Source organism: Lynx rufus, unplaced genomic scaffold, assembly GCF_022079265.1.
Source record: "Lynx rufus isolate CCGP_SWC_20201006 ecotype Redwood Valley unplaced genomic scaffold, mLynRuf1.p SCAF_3, whole genome shotgun sequence".
Taxonomy (NCBI): domain Eukaryota; kingdom Metazoa; phylum Chordata; class Mammalia; order Carnivora; family Felidae; genus Lynx; species Lynx rufus.
The window spans coordinates 187,817,946-187,839,824 of NW_025814845.1; the positions used below are offsets into that span (position 1 = coordinate 187,817,946).

Below are 21,879 nucleotides of genomic sequence, written 5' to 3' on the forward strand. Positions count from 1 at the left end.
GGAGTTTTTAAAACTACAGAATCCTGGGCCTCATCCCAAACTTACAAACCTAAATACTTGAGGAATGAGGCCAAGACAGGGGTCTGCTTCACAAGCTCCCCGGATGATTCTGCAGAAGGAATGAACTCAACACTGAGCCACACAGATGGCTTCTAGAAGCCACCGTCCACACAACATGCTCCCGTCTTGGCTATCTCGGGGTGAGTGTATCCAGAATACCAGGATAGGAACCTCCGTGCCGACATTGCCAAATGCACACAACTTCATGCCATCACCCTCTCTTTACCCTTGATTAGACCTGCCACTTCTCACCGTCCAGCATCCGGCTTTTTTGCAGTTCACCTCTGCGTATATTTCAGGCTCTCAAATATGTTTTAGGCACCCTGAGGGTAAGGGCTCATGTCTTTCCATCCCATAGCACCACCTCAGGAATAGCATTTGGATGATTAGAAGTTGACTTTACCCACATTTAAGTACGTCCCTCATTTGGGGGGAAAAATAAGAAAATAGTATTCGAAGAAACTAGAAGCTCCTGGTTGCGTCAGCCCTACCTCTACCTTCCACCGTGCCCATTAACCAGGAGACTGTTGCCTTCTTACATAAAAAAGAAAACAAAAACCCAGCCTCTGACACTCATCACGTCTCTCTGTATGGTCACCTCCCACACAGAGATCATTCCACCTTCCTTCCAACCCCCCAGAGAAGAAAGATCATATGGAACATAGCGAGGCTATGAGTATCTACACTTCCTAAAATACATGACTAAGATCACCTCACATCCGTTAGCATGGCTATTGTCAAAAGAGACGTGAGGGGAGAAGGGAGGGAAGGGAAGAGGGAAAGACAGGAACAGGTGTTGGTGAGGATGCGGAGAAAGGGGAACCCTCTTGCACTGTTGGTGGGCATGCAAACTGGTGCAGCCGCTCTGAAAACCAGTATGGCGGTCCCTCAAAAAATTAGCCACAGAACTATATGCTCCAGTGGGGTGCCTGGGTGGCTCGATTAGTTAAGTGACTGACTCTTGGGTTTCAGCTCAGGTCATGATCTCACGGTTTGTGGGTTTGAGCCTCGCATCGGGCTCTGCACTGACAGCATGGAGCCGTCTTGGGGTTCTCTCTCTCTCTTTCTGTCCCTCTCCCTATTTGCACTCGGTCTCTCCCTCTCAAAGTAAATAAATAAACTTAAAAAAAAAAAAAGAACTACCATATGATCCAGCAATTCCACTTCCAGGTATTTATCCTACAGACCTGAAAGCAGGGGCTTGAATGGATGCCTTTACACCCATATTCGTAGCCGTATTATTCACAACAGCCAAAAGGTGGAAGCCGCCATGTGTCCACCGACAGATGAATGGATAAACAAAACGGGGTCTATACAGACAATGGAATATTACCTACCCTTAAAAAAGAAGGACATCCTGACACGTGCTACAACATGGATAAACTCTGAGGATATCGTGCTGAGTGAAAGAAAAGGACCAAAGGACACACTTGTCACAAAAGGACAAACATTGCATGATTCCACGTGTATCGGGTACTAAGAGTTAGTCACAGTCACTGAGATAGAAAGAACGGTGGTTGCCAGGGGCTGAGACGAGGGGGACAGGGAATTACCATTTCATGGGAACAGAGTTTTCGTTTTGCAAGATGAAAAGAGTTCTGCGGACAGATGGGGCGAGATGGTTGTACAACATGACCGTCCTTAATGCCACTGAACTGTTCACTTTGAATTAAGATGATAGGGGCGCCTGGGTGGCTCCGTCGGTTAAGCGTCCGACTTCGGCTCAGGTCATGATCTCGTGGTCCGTGAGTTCGAGCCCCGCGTCAGGCTTTGTGCTGACGGCTCAGAGCCTGGAGCCTGTTTCAGATTCTGTGTCTCCCTCTCTCTCTGCCCCTCCCCTGCTCATGCTCTGTTTCTCTCTCTCTCAAAAATAAATAAACGTTAAAAAAATTTTAAAAAAAGATGATAAATTTTATGTTATGTCTATCTTACCACAATAAAAATAAAAGGTAAAAGAAAAAAAAAAAAAAACCAACCAGATGACTAGAGAATGAGTCTTTAGAATTAAATACACTTGACCTGAGGAGCAAACTATCCATCTCAAAGCAGCAGGGTACAGGGAATTTGTAAGACGTCTTCAGGCTGAGATGAATGTAATTTCCATATGTTTAATTTCCTGCATATTGTTAAACTCTTTTCTTTAAAGAAGTAGTTGGCTAATCAAATCTCTCCCACATTGCCTGCCTGGCAATAAGAAGTTAAAACAAAGATATGCAAATATTAAGAAATTCTAATCTAAGGAAACTGAATATAAGTGCAAGTGACCTTTTTCATTCTTTGAGTTTATCCGGTTTGGTGCCTTGGTTCTAAAGTTAATAAATACAGAGAAACTGTGAGTCACATTTTTTTTTAATTTAAGAGCTGGCAATTTTGTTATATTTGTTTAGTATTTTTAAATCTGATACATACAGAATATACGTATTCACTGATTAGCCATAAAACAGGGGAAGAGTTGATAAGAGATACAGTTTTTAACCGGTACAGAGTGTCTAAAAGCAATTTGTTTATTTTTTTTTAAAATACACTGTATCATAAAGCTTTGTGACTGTTCTTTAATTTTCTAAAGAAGAGGGGAGTTTACTTCATTTGTATTACTTTATTTTATTAAAAATTTTTAACATTTATTTATTTTAGAGAGAGAGAGAGACAGACTGCAAGCAGGGGAGGGACAGAGAGAGAGGGAGACACAGAATCCGAAGCAGGCTCCAGGTTCCAAGCCGTCAGCACAGAGCCCGATGCGGGCATCGAACTCACAAACTGTGAGATCATGACCTGAGCCCAAGTCAGATGCTCAACCAACTGAGCCACCCAGGCACCCCCTCATTTGTATTACTTTAAATGTTATACCCACTCCAGGGGCACTTGACTGGCTCAACAGGTAGAGCATGTGACTCTTGATCTCAGGTTGTGTGTTCAAGCCCCACGTTGGGTGTAGACATTACTGAAAAATAGCCTTTTTAAAAAAATTATACACTCCAAGGGTTAGGGAGGTGCTCGATTTTGCAAGTCCTCTGACCAGGAGAAATACAAAATGAAGATTATGTTTTCTTTCTTTTTTTTTTTTTTAGATTATGTTTTCATATTATTGACATTCACTCCATTGCCGTGGGTTACTGAGCTCATATTCTTTGTCCAGTGACAAAGTAGGAGAGACTATACAGTATTTTCTCAGAGTGGTTCCTGTAGGGAATCCCAAGGACACTTTTCTTCATTTTCCCCCAAACTGAAGATTTTAGAACATACATCTGATGCTTTCAAAATCAGTTAACTGATTCTTTTCAAAAATATAGTCCACTTACCTGATTTTAGCCATCTGTACTTTTTTTTTTTGCAATATTCACCAAAATTCCTAGTTTATTAATTTCTTGACTACCTTGTACTTAATCCTACCATAGACCATTCAGACCCATACAACTCCTCCTTATTTTCTCCCCCCCCCCTGCTACTGTCATTTAAAATGATTGTGCAGAGTACTGCCCAATTACGCCATTATTTGGATGCCAGCCTATTGTAATGCTCAGAATCATGCTCAGTCTGAACAATAACATGGCAAAAGTTTGATGCGCTAAACTAATGCTTCCTCGGTGATTTTCCGTAACTAAAAAGTAAAGGAGAATACAAGACAAAATGAACCTGCAGAAGAAAATGGTTTACCAAATAAATGAAATGATGTTTCTGTGGGAGACTTCTTTCCATTTCAAGTTTCATATTTGGCGGCGCCTGGGTGGCTCAGTCGGCTAAGCATCCGACTCTTGGTTTCAGCTGAGGTCATGTTCTCACAGTTCGTGGGTTCAAGCCCCGCATCGGGCTCTGTGTGGAGCCTGCGTACGATTTTCTCTCCCTCTTCCTCGGCCCCTCCGTCTCTCTTTCTCTCAGAATAAACAAACACATAAAGTTTCCAATTTTGTTGTCAGGTCCTTTTGTGCCAAACAAATTGAGACCCAGGAAGTGTGTGGTCCCAACTGCTTCCTCTCCTCCAAGAATCAGGGATGTTCACCACATGGAAATGCTAGGCCAATTAAGACACCAGAGGAGATCATGTGGATGAGGAAACCCTGTCTAAGGTGCTAAGGGAAAGAGTCAGCAAGGAAAGAGTCCAGCAACGGCTCCCCCTACTGTCCCCCACCCCAGCGCCTGCGGATTTTAGGAGAAAACTGTCCTTTAGGCAAGTCAAGGTCACGCTCAGAACATTCACTGACAGAGTAGAGATAATTTTCAAATATCATACATAAATATTTGACTTTAGATTCCTTAAAATATGCAGGAAAGGCTAAGATCTGTCCTCTCAGTAGAACACAGGCATTGCAAGAGGGGGCCCTAGAGTAAGAGCAAGACGACCCATCAAAGAAGTTGGTTTTACTAACATTTAACATAGAAACTAATAGTTGAATATGTACATGGTTTAAAGTGTGTGTGTGAGTGTGTGTATATGTTTTATGTATGTGTGTTTGAGTACGTGTGTATGCATGTGTATGAGTGTATAAAATCTCAGGTTTGTCGTCTTACTGCTTAAGCAGTAATTAGTGGCTGCCCCCCAAGACCGTTGTGTGAGGGGTCAGTGAATGAGATCATTCTTTTTTTTTAATTTTTTTTAACGTTTATTTATTTTTGGGACAGAGAGAGACAGAGCATGAACGGGGGAGGGGCAGAGAGAGAGGGAGACACAGAATCGGAAGCAGGCTCCAGGCTCTGAGCGGTCAGCACAGAGCCCGACGCGGGGCTCGAACTCACGGACCGCGAGACGCTTAACTGACTGAGCCACCCAGGCGCCCCGAGATCATTCTTACCCACTGGCTGGTACAAGTTGTGCCTAATAACCAATGGTTCCCTTCTGCCGGGGGAAAAGGGGACTGAGGGTAAAACGGCTCCCCCGGAATATCTACATGTCAGGACCACACGGGAACTCTGTTATCTTTTTAGACATTTCTTTTTTGGGGAGTGGGGGGATGTCTGTTATCTTGTTGGAAACTTGTTCTCAGACTGACAGAGGAAGGCTGTGCTCATGTCCCAGGGCCTTCGACCTCTGGCTTCCCTCCACCAAGCTGAACAGAAACCTTGCAGGGCCGGACTATACACACAGTGGTGCGAAAGACACCTTCCACAAGCCCGCAGCATCGATTCCAGCCTGAGGGAGGACACTCGCAGGGCCTCAGTGCAGAGGACATACTTTCACACCTCTGGCAGCATTTGGTGACCCAAACCTCCGTTTCTGGGCCTTGAGATCACGTCTTCTTTTGCATTTGGCATCCCAAACGCGTCCCTTGAAATCCGCACGTGTTTAAATTACCCACATCAAGGACAGGACAACCTATGGGGAAACGGGATCTGCATGCTCCAACAAACGATGCTTTAACCAACAAGAGCCAATGCTTTTGTCCCATTTGGGATGGAGGAGGCTTCTGAGGTTCAGTCAGTTGGCCGCGGCCGTATGAAGCAAGGTCCTCGGTACCCTCCCGGTTCATTAGGTATTTTTACCTAGACTTTAAGGAAGGAGGGTCTCGGGAGGGGGAGAAGTGTCGAAAACAAATAGGTAAAATGCAAATTCAGGAGTAAACAAGGCAAAATGAAAAGCTCGGCGTTCCCCCCAATCCCAGTGGATGCAGCTCCTGTGTCTGCCTGGAAAGGGGGGTGAAGGGGGGAAGTGACTGCTTTGAAAGCTGCGGAGGAGGGGGGCCCTTTATCCCCCAGCTCAGGCTGCCATCCCATCTGCTCTTAGGAAAGCTGCCGAAATATTAACATATTTGACAAGTGGACCCCAACCTTCAGCACCCCTTTACCTTCTACACCATTCAGCGGGACTTCTGACCTGAGATTCCACGGGACCATCACTAAACTCCCCAAGGAGGGGAAATGGGCTTTGCTTGGAGGAGAGAAGCCACTGCGCCTCACTTTCAAAAGTGCCCTTGATAGATGGACCTTGGCCTCAACGCTGCCTTCCTACCTCACACCCCATTTCTGCGACGCTCAACTGCACACACAAACACACACAAGCACACAGCTCAACCCTCAGCTCAGAAGCAGCTTTCTCCCCCTTTGCCTTCAACCGAAAAGTCAATGCATATATCTCAGATTAAGCGGAGTCTGATCATATGGGGCACTGTCTCTCTGATTTCCGTGAAGCCAAGTTCTCTCAGATGTATATCCTGCAGGTGCACTGAATGCACAATGATGCTCTACCGTTCTTCCAAAGACGGACATTCGAGGACAGGCGAGCCCACGTAGGCACGTGAACAGTTCCGCAGATTTCTTAGAAGATCGCATACCAAAATCAGGAAGAAATGGAATGTCTGACTTCTGATTAAATGAGTACCAAGCGTAAGAAAAAAGATTTAAAGCCGTTTTTTAACTCTGCCAGATCATGGACAACACTACCTGTTGTCGCCCTTCTCCGTTAGACACTGAGGACCGAGTCGGCCCCGTAGTTATGCCCCCAGAGAAATAACGATATCGTAGCAAGAACGTACTAAGTTCTTACTGTGTGTCAGGAACTATGCTAGTTGTTTTGTGTGCATTTGCTCCTTTAATGCACAGAACAACTGTAAGGAAGATACTATTTTATCCTCATTTTACGGACGAGAAACAGAGAACAGACTGATCGCACAAACTGCCAAGATCACACAGCCAGCAAGTGGGTGTCAGGACACCAACCCTCTGACTTCAAAGCCCTAAGTCCCAACGCTCTGCTGCTCTCTAAAGGCACTTTACAAACGTAAGACTGAAGCCACTATTACAAAGGTGGAAAACCCCATCTGACACGACGACCATCTTCCCATTCAGCTCTTCTGGGCATGTTCGGTCCCCGGAGAAGCAAACTCTGGTAAAGCATCTTTTTTTTTTTTTTTTTTCTGTTTATCAGCAGCCGACCATTGTCTTCATTACAAATAACCAGTAAGCAAGTGTAAGGAAAAAAAATGTTCAAATACTTGTTTCAATTATTTTAGAACCAACCAAAATGAAAATTCAAATGAGTTCACTGGGTTCATAGAAACCAATGCGGGCTCTTTTGGGGTGTCTGGTGCCTCAGTGGGTTAAGCGTCCGACTTCAGCTCAGGTCATGATCTCACGGTTCATGAGTTTGAGCCTCAAGTCAGGTTCTCTGCTGTCAGCACAGAGCCCACTTCAGATCCTCTGTCCTCTTCTCTGCCCCTCCAACACTCACACTGTCTTTCTCAAAAATAAAGATTGAAAAAAAAAAGAAAGAAAGAAAGAAAGAAAGAGAAAGAAAGCGAAAGAAAGAGAGAAAGAAAGAAAAAGAAAGGGAAAAAAAGAGAAAGAAAGAAAGAGAACAAGAAAGAAAGAAAGAAAGAAAGAAAGAAAGAAGGAAGGAAAGAGAGAGAAAAAGAAAGAGAAAGAAAGAAAAAGAAAGAAAAAGAAAGAAAGAAAGAACGAACAAACAAATGCTGGCTCTTTTAATAATGCTAATGACAAGCAATACTGATATAATGCTTCTCGTGTGCTGTACCTGGTGTTAAGTACTTCATGTATATAATAAGTCACATAATTCACCCCAGACCTCATGGCTGCATACCATTATTATTCCCATTTTGCAGGTAAGAAAACGGAGGAAATACGTTAATTTATCCATGTGTACCCAGCCAGTGCTGGAAAGGCTGGATTATGAAGCCCCGTGGCCTGTATCTCTGCTCGAAGTTGCTATGCTACACAGCCTCTCAGAGAAGAGAGGCTGAAATATTTACTGGGATATTTTGAGTAACTCGGAGAATTTCGGGGGGCGGGGTGTTGGAGATCCAGGCTTGGAGCTCTGTGGCCAGAGCCGCTTCCGTGAGGCCTCCTCAGCAACTTCTACCAAGCATGAGCGCCACCAACCCGGCCACACAATGCACACCACCTGCCAGCTATCCGCCCCCCCCACCCCCAACAGCAGCCTCCAGAGCGCGGTCTTGCACAACAGCGCCACCCTGTGAAGGGAACGTGCCTCACAGCCCCCGCTGCTCTGTGCACAAGCGAAGGGTGTGGGTAACAGGTGAAGCCTAGGTCAGCACCCAGGCCCTCCACGTCGGGCAGGCCAGGAAGGCAATCCCATGGCGAGTTCAGCAGCAACACAGAGAGAAAGGAGACTTCCACCTCCCTCCAACCTTCATAAGGCGGCTGTATTAATTCTCGGGAGCCGCCAAAACCAAACGCCGTAAACCAGATGGCTTAAAACGAGAGACGTTTATTCTCTCAGGGTTCTGGGGACCAGAAGACAGAAGCAGGACCATTTCCCCTCAGGAGGCCCCGAAGGAGAACCCACTCCGTGCCTTTCTCCCGCCGGTATGGTGGTGGCCAGCAAACCCTGGCCTTGCCTGTGGCTTGTAGACGCATCATTCACATCTCTGCCTCTGTCTTCACATGACCTTGTGCCTGCCGTCTGTGTTTCTCTTCTTCTTCTTATAAGGACACCAGTCTTACTGGATTTAGGGCCCACTCTACTCACGTATGACCACATCGTAATTACATCTAACCTGTTTCCAAAATAGTTCATATTCACAGGTACCAGAGGTTAGGACGTGAATGGTTCTTTTGGTGGGGGCGGGTGGGGGCGCTCATTCAACGCAGGACAGTGGAGGGTTCAGATGCTGAAAAAAAAATTTTTTTTTCAAAAAAAAAAAAATGACAAATATCCAATGTATCTCAATTGCTATGAGGGCCCTTCATCTCATGTAAGGATGAAATAAGTGATTTCAAAGCCAAAGTTGGATATGCCGAAAGCAATTAATGGCCTGTTAGCTCTCTTCGGGGAATCAGCGAGACAGGAATGTGCAGTTGGGGTGTGGTGGGGGCGTTAATTGCAAAGCTGGATGGTTCCTCCCTCTGAAACTATGGCCATCAGCAGGATAGGGCCAGGCATAGGTCCTGCTACCAGTAATGCCCACAGACATCTGCCAAGTATCTCTCTTTTATCTTCAAAAGGAGAAAACTTGGCCTGGAGGGGCCATCATGGATTTGAGTAGAAAGATAAATGGAGATTTTAACTGTGTGTATGAGTTACCTAAGCCATAATTTTTCAACTGCATAGGTGTATGACAGATGTTTGAAATGTACATTATTTACATAGCTGGTCTAGTCTCCTGGGTTGCTACACCCGTTACTCTAAGCCTTTTCACACCTGACTGTACTCACCAAACATATATCCCTTTTATCATCAGCACCGTGGCTTCTGAATAAAGGCAAACACCAATAAAACAAATCCTAGCGTTACAAAGCACTTGACATTTAGGAACGGGAGAGCAGCTGATCTCCAAGCAACCTTGACCTTGGTCCCCCACGTTTTCAGAAAAACCCAAGTGGGACTGAAAGTTCACGGAACCCAACTGACCCTCCATGTTCCGGGAATAAAAATAAGTCAGTCATCTGCTCCCCTCTAAGAAACAGAACACCGAGTACAAAAAAAGCTAAGCTAGACTTGTGTTCTCAACCAACATTGCTAACTGGATGACCCCCAAAACTGTATCTCTAACTCTTACTGTTCCTCGTGTGTCTAACCAGCCCATTAGGTTCAAAATGGAACTCGTCACCTGCTCTACTGTCCCAGCTTTCTGGCCGTATACTGCATTCTTCCGACAAAAATCTGGTTTACAACCCCCCCTTTATTTTAACATCTTAAATCCAGTTATAAGGAATGGCCAGCTCTTTGTTCTTGAAGATTCTCCCCTTCCCCTTCGGACCCATCCCTCCTTCCTTGGCTGATACAAGCTTTCCACGATGTGGCATGACTACCGCTCAGGTACGCGAGGTCATTTTAGGCGGTATTTAGTTGAGTATTTTAATTGATACAGTAATATATTAATCTTAATGGAGATCAGAAAAATGGAATTAGCAAATGAACCCTGTAATGTCACACAGAATACAAAACTTTCTTCTTAATTCATTTCAATCAAACAGTGGGCTCAGGTTAAGGGAAAATATGAAGTAACTAATACGGGTGGTTTACGGACATGGCTAAAATCTTGGGGGTGGTGTGCAAATGCCTGGCAGTGCCGGGAAGCCCTCGTCTGTGGTGGTCGCTCAGCATCATATGGCTTGATCGCATCGGCCCCTTCAGCCACATCCCAGCTGGCTTCCTGGCCTCAAGACTCTCATGTCTTCCATCTGTCCTGCAGGCCACCACAGACACTCCTCCTGAAACGCTCCTTTCATCCTTGGTTGCTACTGCTTCTACAACCTTCCCTCCATCCCCCTCCTTCCCTGTCTCCTCAAATCCTACCCAGTCTTTCAAGACCCAAGGAAGTCTCCCCTCCAGGAAGCCTTTTCTAATTGATATCCTTCTCTGAACTCCTATTCCCCTTACACCAACCGTATCAACTTCCCCACCTGACTCTTGATCATATGCTACCTATTATTTACCACTTTCTAATGGTCGATTCACTGACAGCTGGTCATGTCTTTATCCAATTTTTAAAGAGGAGTCGTATTTTATTCATTCACGCAATAAACATTTACTGAGTGCCCGATATGTGCCAAGCCCTGTGGTTGCTGGCAAAATAGAGATGTGAATAAAACATGTAGTGCCATTGAGGAACTCGCTGGCTTGTACTGGAGACCCACGTGTGAACTCGTGGTATGACACAAGGTGACCGTGTTGCTGTAACACAAGTACAGAACAAATGTCATAGGAGGGATTTGCTCTAGAAAGGATCTGGAGGTCAACTGAAAGAGAATGGTGTATGAGCTGGTTCTGGAAGGTTCAAAAGTATTCCTTCAGACCTTTAAAGATGGGGAGCCTATGGGGCACCCGGGTGGCTCAGTCGGTTAAGAGTCCGACTTCGGCTTAGGTCATGATCTCACAATTCGTGGGTCCAAGCCCTGCGTCGGGCTCTGTGCTGACAGCTCAGAGCCTGGAGCCTGCTTCGGATTCTGTGTCTCCCTCTCTCTGCACCTCCCCCACTCGTGCTCTGTCTCTCCCTCCCTCTCTCTCCCGAAAATAAATAAACATAAAAAAAATTTCAAGAAATAAAAAATAAAAGATGGAGAGCATAGTCTAAGCAGTGGAACAGACATTACAAAAGGCACAAAATGGCAATACGGTATTGTTGAAGGTATTTTCAGGAGCCTAGAACACAGGATGGTGGGGAAAGAATGGGAAGAGGGGGTGGAAAAGACAGTCATGCCAAGAAGAGGTCATGCCAAGAAGAGCCTTGGTCTAGGACTTCATCCACAGGCATGAGAAACACTGAAAAGAGAAATGATGTGACCCTAACACAAAAACCCTCTGGGGACCCATGGAGGACGAACTGTACCTGAAGACAGGTCAGTTTGGAAGATACCGTAATAGAACAGAAGAAGATTCAAGCAACACAAGATGAAGAAGGAGGGCAGATTTTAGAAATATTTAGGTGGTAGACACTGGATTTTCTGATCAACTGGTTGTACATTCTAACGTCACATAGAAACAGTCTAGGGATTAACCACTCGAGGAAAGGTTTGCTGTCTACTTAAAAAATTTACCCATGACATTTCTTTCCAGTGGTACAGTGGCTGAGGTTAATTTAGAGTTGACTATAGCCTACAGTCTTATAACATACAAGAGCCTTTACACCTTATAGATTAGGCTCCATATAGCGTCTCTGATCCACAAAAGCCTGTCCTAAACTGAAAAGTCAACGTATTATCCCACCAGCAAGGACCTAACCAGATTTTGTTTCTTGGTTATATTTGCACCCAGCACAAGCAATGGTTTACCAAAGAACATGCTATTGTCTGAACTCTCCTAACTCTCTGGGGTGTTGGGAACTTAAGCCAGAATTGCTCCGGAGGTGTAAAAATGCTAAGGTTTTTATACAATACACTCATACTCCTTTTTTCAAATAAAAACATTCACGAGAGCGTAAAAGATATTGAAACACCAAGAGAGGTGACCTTTTGTAAGTGCATTCGTGTTCTCTTGGGAAATAAAGAATAAAGTCATTCACCACCAAGTGTAATATTCCTCACTTCCACTTGCCTGATGAAAGGAGTCAACACAGGTAGTTTCAAATTAAAACACAGTTGGAGTAGCTGGCTGAAAATGGATCTCTCCAAAGAGGGGAAAGGAGGTGACAGGATGTTATTTATTAAAACTTGCATGTGATTATAACTTCGTCCATCACCTCCCTCCCGCATCACTCTGCTGGCCAGCACAAGCCGCGCGCACATTTAACACAATGCTTGAGGACGGCAGGAAATAGGACTGTTTTGCAAAATGAGCACACTTCCCACACACCCCACATACGGGGAAGCACGTGACTCCAATAAGTAGAAAGGGCAAAGGTTATTTCTAACGATTTCTGTGTAAGTGCTCACGAGTCCTGTGATGGCTCATTACAGAGTCACCGCGGGGCCCAATTCTGTAATGGAAGCAGGGACCAGAAGGACCCGTTACAGACGGGAGGGAGGTCATATTACTCGCCAGGGACACAGCCGGTTGGTGGCAGGCCCAGATTGGAACCTCGAGTGTCCATCCTCCACTCCCAGGAAACTCTCACGTCTCTTAAAATAACAGAACAGAAGGATCTGGGACACACAGTCAGCTGTGCCCCAGAATTAGTTTCTATAAAATTAAAACTAATAAAGTCATCAAGGTGGTTGTGCTGGTCATGCCGCCCCACCAATGACATCAGTTGGGTTGGCAGACAAAACAGATTTAAATTTTCTTCAGATGCCAATTTGGGCCTTCTGTGTTATCTCTCTTTTCCAACCCTTTAAAGTCATAGTGGTAAAACTGTCTGCTTTGCCATTCTTTAAAATCTAAAAGCATCATAACTTTGGAGATATCTTGCATTAAGCAACAGCTTTGATGGACATGCTCTGTAGAACCTTTATGTGGGAAATTGACTTTCCAACTCCTGATCAATAGAATACCCCCGACTTGATGGCATTACACGTGGAACATCTACACTCACTCTTCCCCGGGACTGGGGGAGAAGAGAGTGAAGAAAATGTAAAGTTAGTAGCAACATTTGTGCAAAGAGGTCACACAGTTAAGGCTCTAATAGCTTCACCGACAAAAGGTTTGCGGTCTTGAAAATTATTTCATGGAGGTATGTGAGCATGTTTTCACGTGGAAAGCGCTAGAAATTATACAGCTATTGCCCTCCCTGGGGGGAGACAGACTTTTATTTCTAGTTAACTGATGTCATAACATCTAGTTTTAGAAAATGCAGAATGATTCCACATCCGTTTGATCTAACCTCTTTTCTTCTTCAGATAATGCCTGGGCATTGAGTTATTCTCTTGTTTTGAACAAAAGGCAAGATTTTCCCCCTTCTGCCCAGAAACTACCATTGGGAAATTAATAGTCAAGATGAACAAGGAATTCATCTCATGGCCTGTGAACTTGCTGGTTGCCAGAAGGAGGCCTGTGAATTCTTAGGGTTATTTTAGATTTGGTAGCATGAATTGGGAGCTTAAACAGTCATAAAAGACATGGTCGTCAAGATTTGAAGTTTCAGAATTCTCTGTACTTCCAGAGGATCTCTTTTAAGTTTTATATGTGCCTGTTCTAACCTCTTGAGTTTAAGTGTAGTTTATCCTGAAGCTATACGAAAAAGCCACGGCTAAATGTCAAGCCTACTGCTATAAATCACATTTCAAACTGGTAATTACTTATTAGTGGAGAGAAGGCTGTTTGAAATGGTGCTGTCTCATTAGAAAGCTATTACGGACGCCTGCAATTCGGCCTTAATAAACAGAGGTAAACTTCAAGTGTCTACTGTGTGACAGGTATGCCAGACCAAAACAACTGCTATTAAAATTCCCAAGGATCTCTCTCTCTCTCTCTTCTTTCCTAAAGTTAAAAAAAAAAAAAAAGTGATTTCCCCCCCCCCCATATTTTTTAGGAACATTTGTTGGGGTGGGGGGAGGTGGATTTCTAAAAAGAGTCTCAAGTGGAGTTATTTTAAGTTCCTTATTTTAAGTAACTCCCTAACTTATTTTGTCCTTTGAACTCAATAACAAAAAAACTCTTTCTACTGAAAATGAAGTATGATAATACCAGTCGTTATTATGCCAAATGACTGGACAAACAGAATATGAAAAGACTCATGTTCTCAGCTGCCTCATTTCCTATTTCATTTTATGTGACAAAGCCTCTGTTTATATCCAGAGTCACTAACTTGATACAAGTAGATTTCCTTTACCTTTCGTAAGAGGAAAAGAACTTCCTGTAAATGATCTCTGAGTGTTTCAATATACCGTCTATTCCTATCAAGTTTCATATTTGGAAAAGAGCCATTTTTGAAAAGGAAATTGATAAGATACCCACCCCAAACACACAAAAGATGCATATGAGCGATTCCATCTACTCTCCCAACGCTCATTGTAGGTGTCTGTCTCAATATTTACCATTTCCTTCCATCAGCACCAACACCACTCATTACATGTTTTAGCTAACGTTTTAAGGATAGATAAATAATACCCCTCCCTCGCTGGGCACACCATATTACATCCAACCTAACAGATAGGTGAGAATCTAGCAAGGCACTTGGCCCTTAGGGACGCTCCAGAGAATACTGAATGACTGACACAGCTCTTCGTCCCCCACCTTTTGGGGTTTTTGGTTTTTGGTGGTTTTTTGTTTTTTGTTTTTTTGTTTTTTTGTCAGCAGGTACCTAAGATTCAATCTGCATAGAAAACCACTATCCTGAAACAGCTTATCCTTCAACATCACTGTCAGACCTGCTTACCATGTGCAGATCAAGAAATGAAATAAGAAAAGAGAATCAAATAACATTAAGAGTTTCTTCCCCCACGCCTTCAGAAACACCTCGCAGATCTGGCAAACGCAGAGAAGTACCTCAGCAAATAACGAAAATGTGATCATAATGAAGCCATGCCAAAGACAGATAAAAACAGGCTCTATGGGAATATGCCTGAAATCGTTAAAGAATCTCACAGGTTTGTTGAAGAAATTATGGCCACCTGCCCTCCCATAGCTTCACACTTGGTGTCAGTACTGGTTCCTGAAGAGGGATAAAAAAAAAAAAAAAAAAAAAAAAAAGAGGGGAACCATTCAGTGTGGAATGAAGACATTCAAACCCAGGCATCTGAGACCTGGGATTATCGAAACACTCGGTGCAGACATGAGTTTATGTACATATGTGTTTTGAGGTTAGATTTCGATTTAGGTGCATTTCAAAATTTACAATCACAAGTCTGAAGACTGTAGCAACCACAGCAGTGATTGACTTGAATTACTAACATATAAACTGTACTTGTCACTTTGCAAATCTGGCTTTTCATGAAAGAGAGAATCGAGGGCACCTTACTGCCAAAACAGTACAACATCCTCTGTAGCCAGATTTTGCGATAAAGAAGATGGTTATTTTATTTAGGTTTTAAATTTATGGAAATGTGGTCACAAGACATTTTTAAAGCATGAAGTACTGATCCCAGGGATAATACATATTTAAAAAAAAAAAACTTGCTGTTTTAAGGGGAAAGATAGCAAAGCTACCCTGTGAACACCAACCACACACTTAAAGCAACCTCGCCAGTGAAGACAGGGCTCGGGATGACTTGGAATAGTATGTGGTTTCAAATATAATCTCATCTCTTCCATCACATTGTGTTTGGTAGAAAATCACTTCTTTCAGACTGAAAAAAAATGAACAAAAATTGATGTCTGACCATTGCACACAAGTGGTCAACAATAAGTAAGGAGAAAACAAGGAAAGAGTTCCAGGATTTGCCTCCTTCGGCATTTCCTCCAGTATTTTATCCCCTGGGTTCCCAAGTCACAGCCAAAGCCATTCCGTCGTGCTGCCAAAGGGAACCGGCTCCTTCCGAAATGCTCTTAACAGCCCTGCGTTTTACGATGATGAAACCCTTTCTGAAGCCTCCGTTTCCATTCACCGTTTTGTTCGTCCTTCCTGTCTGACATGCAAATACAGCCTCCATTCTTTCCATACAACCTAATTCGAGGCAACATATGTTAAATCCACACAGAATCATGTGAGCGTTCAATCCGCATACACACCATTACCCCACGGAATGCATGCAATGAGCTCCCACAGAGTTGTCTGCGTGCAAATCACACGAGCTCTGAGACGTATGCGGGGCTCTTCCCGGACTCCAGCCATCCAGAGTTGTGCACGGAACCTGTTCCCTTGTAGGCACAAGGGGCTGTCTAAACACCCACCAGGATAACTGGCCACCACGCAGGAGCCGGCCAGCTCGCTACTGCAGGCGGCCCCGGACGCAGGCTCTCCCACAAAGCTCAAGGAGGCTGCCGCGCAGGAGCCTTGCAGTCATTTATCTCCTGCAGCCAAAGCGCCAGGCACGGCCCCCTCCCTTATTTTACCTAACTAATAGCTCTCAAACCCCATATTGAGAGGGCCTGCTGTGGATCTTGCGGAGGTACAAAATGGTGGATGTGAGCTAATTTTTCCTGCTTTCCCCATAACTTATCGCATCCATCACCGGCCGTGCTCCCACCTAAGCACCCCGGCGGCGGCGCACCGAGCACGCCCCGCGGACCCGGCCCGGGGGCAGAAACGCGGCTACCCACCTGATGTCATGTAGCCCCGCGAAGCCTGGGGCGCGAAGGCCGCGGGGAAGCGCTTGTGCAGGCGGTAGTCCTTCTCGCTGCGGGACCTCATTCGGTCCGAGGCCCGGTCGGAGAAATCCGAGCTAGGCCAGGCTCGCCGCAAGGTTGTGCTCCGGGTCTTCTTCATGGTGGGGGAGCGCGACCTGCCGCCCCGATCCTGGGGGCCTCAGCGCCGGGGCGCAGCGCGCTGCTTCATCCGTCTACGGCGGGCACGACCCTGGCGGACTCTGCGCACATTTTCCCAGCCCCTCCTCGTCGGCGTCTACACCGCCAGCGGCGGGTCCGGCCTTCCCCACGCCCCCACACACCCCCACGGCGAAGGCTCCGATTTTACACACGTCCCACAATGCATTACACTTCATTTGCAATCCGCCCGGCTTATAGCTTCCAGATTCCTGGGGGGGGAAAGGCACGTTAGGAGGCTCCCCGGCCGGGAGGAGGCGGGGAGGGGGCGGGCGGGGTGGGGGCGCCGAGACTTGCAGCGTGAAAGCAATGGGAGCGCAGACAATGGCCCGATTCAGCGCAGGAGTGCTTAGCCAACTGTGAGCCACGGCACAAAAGACCCAAACAAATGAGGAAGCCGAGGCCTCCTCCGGGGCTGACCCGGGATCGGGCGCCCGGGAAGTCGGAGGGGCGGCGGCAGACCCTCTCCGCACCCGGCGGCTCAGAGCGAGGCGTGGGGATGACAGCGTCCGAGTCGTGTCCCCCCGGGCCTTTCGGCCGCGCGGCCCGCAGTCCCGGGCGCAGGCTGGCTCGGCCTCCCCTGCAGTCCTCGGGAGGCAGTCTTCATTACAGAGGCTCGAATGGGGGGCGCGTGTGCACAGGGATCCGAGCAGACTCTGCAGACAGCAGCTGCGGCAGGCGGGCTCCTGCGGAATCCAGGAAGAGCCCGAGTCCTCCTCGCAACTGCAGCGCCTCGTCAATCTTCCTCCTTCCCAGGCTCAGGGTGGTGTGCGTGTGTGTGTGTGTGTGTGTGTGTGTGTGTGTGTGTGCGCGCGCGCGCGCGCCGACACGCATGTGCCCCCCTACACATGCATGCTCCTACTTACTGGCCGAGGGGGCGTCTGGAGCCATGGCTGCCAGCGATGCCGAGCCTGCCGATCCACACCCGCACGGTGGCACCAACGCCCGGTCGCGAGCGCGCAGAATGGCTATTGAAGGGCAGGAAGCGGGGCAGCCGCCCAGTCTCATGCTAATCACCGAGCTGCCTTAAGTTAGAGCACGGATCCTGTCAGGCTTCTCATTTTCATGTAAAACACCCTGCGGCGGCGCGGGGACCTCGGCGGGCGCCCCAGCCCGGAGTCCGTGCTCGGATATTTACATATTTTTAGGATAGTCCCTCCCCCTCGCAGGAAGAGACAGAACCCCCTCGGTGGGGACAGGGAGATCTGAGGTGCCCTGTCTTGCCCACCTGCGCCAACCCCGGAGTCAGCTAGAGCCGGAGAAGGGGGCGCCACCGGGAGCTCCTGCGACAGCCGCAACCGCCGGGGCACCTGGTCCACGCCGCCTGGGAAACGCAGTGGAGGTGGTCTCCGGCTCTTCCTCTCTCTCCCTGGATCCCTCGTGTAAGTCACCAGCAGCCCGCTAACCTGCATTCAGGTCCTTTACACAGCACGGCTCTGCACAGCTGCTTCTGGTCCAGCAACCAATCGCTAAAGGACAACAATGCGCGCGACGCGGGAGGGGCGGAGGGGGATGCGCCGCCCCGGCCGAGGCGCGGGGCCGGGACGCCGAGGTCACGCCGAGTTAAAGGCGCGCGGTCACAGTGCTGCGGACCCGACGACGCTGTGCGGGCTGCCGGTTTTCTGTTTTTGGTTTTTGGTTTTCAAAGCGCTTATACCCCCATTTGGGTTTCCAGAAATGCTCGGGTGTTCTAAACAACAAAAATAAACCTGATTTTTTTTCGACAGTATACTTTATTGTACATTTTTGCGCTTTTTTATTACTGACGATGCAACGTTCAGAATCATTTTTATGTTGTTGTTTCGTAGACACAGGTGCCAAGTTACAGAGACAAGGATACGAAATGTTATGGGGCTATGACCTTAGGCTGATGCCACAAAAACAAACAAACAAAACCAGAAAAACAGCGGGCTCTAAATGGTTAAGATTCAAGAGTTCTAGCATGATTTGGTGCCATTCGGAGGCTTGAATTCTTTGTTGGGGGTGGGGCGGGCAGCAAGGTTCTTGAAGAACGATGCATATGGGGGCGGGGTTTAAACCACAAGCATCAGATAATCTAGAACCAGAGCCTCAATTCAGTAATTTAAGGCTGCTCTCTAAAGAGCCAGAACTCCTCTAAGGAGCCAGCGTAACTAATCTATCTCTTGGGATAGTGGGAGTACACAAGCCAGCAAACAACTAAAATCACTAAGTATCATATGGAACTTATATTTACACTAATCAAAATTTACTACAACTGTAAACCAATTAGCCACAGTTTAGTGACATTTTTTAAAAGTTAGGAAAAGAGACTCCCCCAGAAGGCACATTTTGCTAAGATGACTTCTTTACTGTAAGAGGTCTTCTAAGAACAGAAAGACCACAGTGTTAGAAGCTACAGAAGACTAAATGTGTAAAGAACCATAAAGGTAATATAAAATAAAAATGCATGAGATATTGACATTTAGATCTCTCAGTCCAATTCAACATACAATTACTCAGTACCTCCCATGAGCCAAAAGTGGTGATGTGAATGATTATAATAGTTCTGACTGAAGGCTAATGGTGATTGCTGTGGCAAATGTGATATTTACTCATTCAGCAAATAATTATTGACTATCTAGAATATGCCAGCCCTGTCATGGGCGCTAAATACCACACATGGCCCCACACAGTTTATGGTGTAGGTAGTAAGCAGATAAATGCACCAAGTGTGCTAAGTTCTAGAAAGAAGAATAACCTCTATGAAAAACAATGTTCATCTGAGACCTAGGGAATGAGGAGTCATCCAAGCAAAGAGTTGGGAACACGGTATTTCAGAAAGTGGGACCAGTACATACAAAGGACCTGTGGTAGGAAGTGAGTGTGGCCTCTGCTGGAAGAAGTGAAGGAGGGCCAGTGGGGCTGGAGTTGGAGCAGAAGAGGAACGCGTGTGATGAGGTCATAGAGGAAGGCAAGAGCCAGATCGTGCAAGGACTTGCAGGCTGTATTAAAGATTTTGTATTCTATTCCCAGTGCAGTGTGAACTGCTGAAGGGTTTTGAGCAAAGACGCACCGATAGTTTTAGAATTTCTCAATAGAAGGAGCTCAGAAGAGGGAATCTGTTTGAAGGGAGGGGTCAGCCAGGAATTTCCTGGAGAGTAAGTCTGAATTGCCCTTAAAACTGAGAAAATATTCATTGTTGACGTGAAAAAAAAAATGAGGTGGGGTGATGGAGGTTTGGGGAGGAGAGCTACCCTCAGCCACCTCTGAGTGTGGGCCTTAGAGGGGAGTGGTACTGTCCCGTGTACCTACCCAACAGAGTGCCCTTGGAGGCAAGGCCAAGGAGCCAGACACAGAAGCATCAAAGAGCAAATAGGTGGGGTTAGCTGAATGGAATCGGATAGTAAATGGAGTAGGAGAGTTAGGGACAGTTAAGTAATTTATCCATCCGAATCAGGTGGCAACATCAAGAAACGTTATGAAGGTAAGGCTTGAATCTCGTAAATAGCACATTACGAAACCAATCCTCTCGGAAGAAAGTGGACGTGGAAACCCCTGTGATTGTAGCCACTGTGAAAATGAGACCCAGTGTGTCCTGTGCAAACATTCACTCCGCTCACACCCAACTTGTAGGTCTTCAGTACTGGTTCCAAGTCTCTCCACCTAAATGAGACTGTCCTGTATCTGGGTCACCCATCGTCTCTCAAGGAAGTTCAGTTGCATAACCCAGTATTCAGTACTAGGCAAGTTTAGAATTCAATGGAAAAATGATAAAGCAAATGAATTTTACGGTGTAATGTTTAAAATCAGGCTCCAGCATAATTTGTACATTTGGTATTTACATATGAGCTTATAGACGCTGATAATTAGATACACGTTTGCTTTGTGATTCTAACTCAAATGTATAATTGATCTTAGACTTCTGATTCTAAGTGGAAAAGTGTAAGAAATTTGACTTTGAAATTCTCACTTAAAACTCTGGTGTTTTTTTTTTTGTTTTTTTTTTTAATTTTTTTTTCAACGTTTATTTATTTTTGGGACAGAGAGAGACAGAGCATGAACGGGGGAGGGGCAGAGAGAGAGGGAGACACAGAATCGGAAACAGGCTCCAGGCTCTGAGCCATCAGCCCAGAGCCCGACGCGGGGCTCGAACTCACGGACCGCGAGATCGTGACCTGGCTGAAGTCAGACGCTTAACCGACTGCGCCACCCAGGCGCCCCTAAAACTCTGGTTTTTTAGGTTTCTAAGAGTCTAATGAACTTGAGGGTTTTAAGAATATAAACTCCATGAAGGCAAGGGATTTTTCTGTTTTACTCATCGCTGTTCATTGTTGTTTTATTCAGAGTTGTATCTCCAGTGGCTAGTAATGCCTGGCATGTATTTGATGACTAATGAAGCCTGAGTGAGTATTCTGGAAGATCTGGTTTGAAGCCTTCCCAGTCAGACGTAGTAAGTGCTTTTTTAAAAGTAGGGGCACCTGGGTGGCTCGGTCGGTTAAGCGTCCAACTTCAGCTCAGGTCATGATCTCACGGTCCGTGAGCTCGAGCCCCGTGTCGGGCTCTGTGCTGACAGCTCAGAGCCTGGAGCCTGTTTCAGATTCTGTGTCTCCCTCTCTCTCTGCCCCTCCCCTGTTCATGCTCTGTCTCTCTGTCTCAAAAATAAATAAACATTAAAAAAAATTTAAAAAGAACTAATGAAAAAAAATAAAATCTTTAAAAGTTAAATATACCAAATTTATAAATGTGATTTAAATTTTTAAGGGAATGGACTAAACCGTATTTCTGAATGGAACTAATTGTTGAGTAAAGGGACTTTATAGTCTTTAACTTGAATTAATCAAATATTTTTTTCAACATTCCCACAAGAGTTATAGTTTTTACTTTATCATTTTAAATTTACAAACAGGGTAAACCGAATCTAAAAACTTAAGGGCATTTTTTTTTCCATTTGTATCTCTTGTAAAAGAAAATTTGATTTTTTGAATTTGTATCTCTCGTATACTGAGCATTAATGAAAGACCTAAATATCTGTAAATGATCTTTGCTGTGCACAGAAAGCCCCCCTCAGACATTAGAAAGCCCACCCTGACTACAGACTGAACATGTAATAATAGATCAGGGAGAAAAATCTCTGGAGTAAAGAAAAGGTT

At 45.7% G+C, this 21,879-nt stretch overlaps 1 protein-coding gene across 1 annotated transcript in view; it reads right to left on the reverse strand.

The window, feature by feature from the left end:
• The window catches only part of STOX2 (storkhead box 2), a 102,526-nt gene extending 85,814 nt beyond the window's left edge, over positions 1 to 16,712 (reverse strand). The window contains exon 1 of the mRNA XM_047092058.1: positions 16,547 to 16,712. Within this exon, the coding sequence (XP_046948014.1) occupies positions 16,547 to 16,712 (166 nt within the window). The remainder of the gene's footprint in view (positions 1 to 16,546) is intronic.
• Positions 16,713 to 21,879: the final 5,167 nt, after the last annotated feature.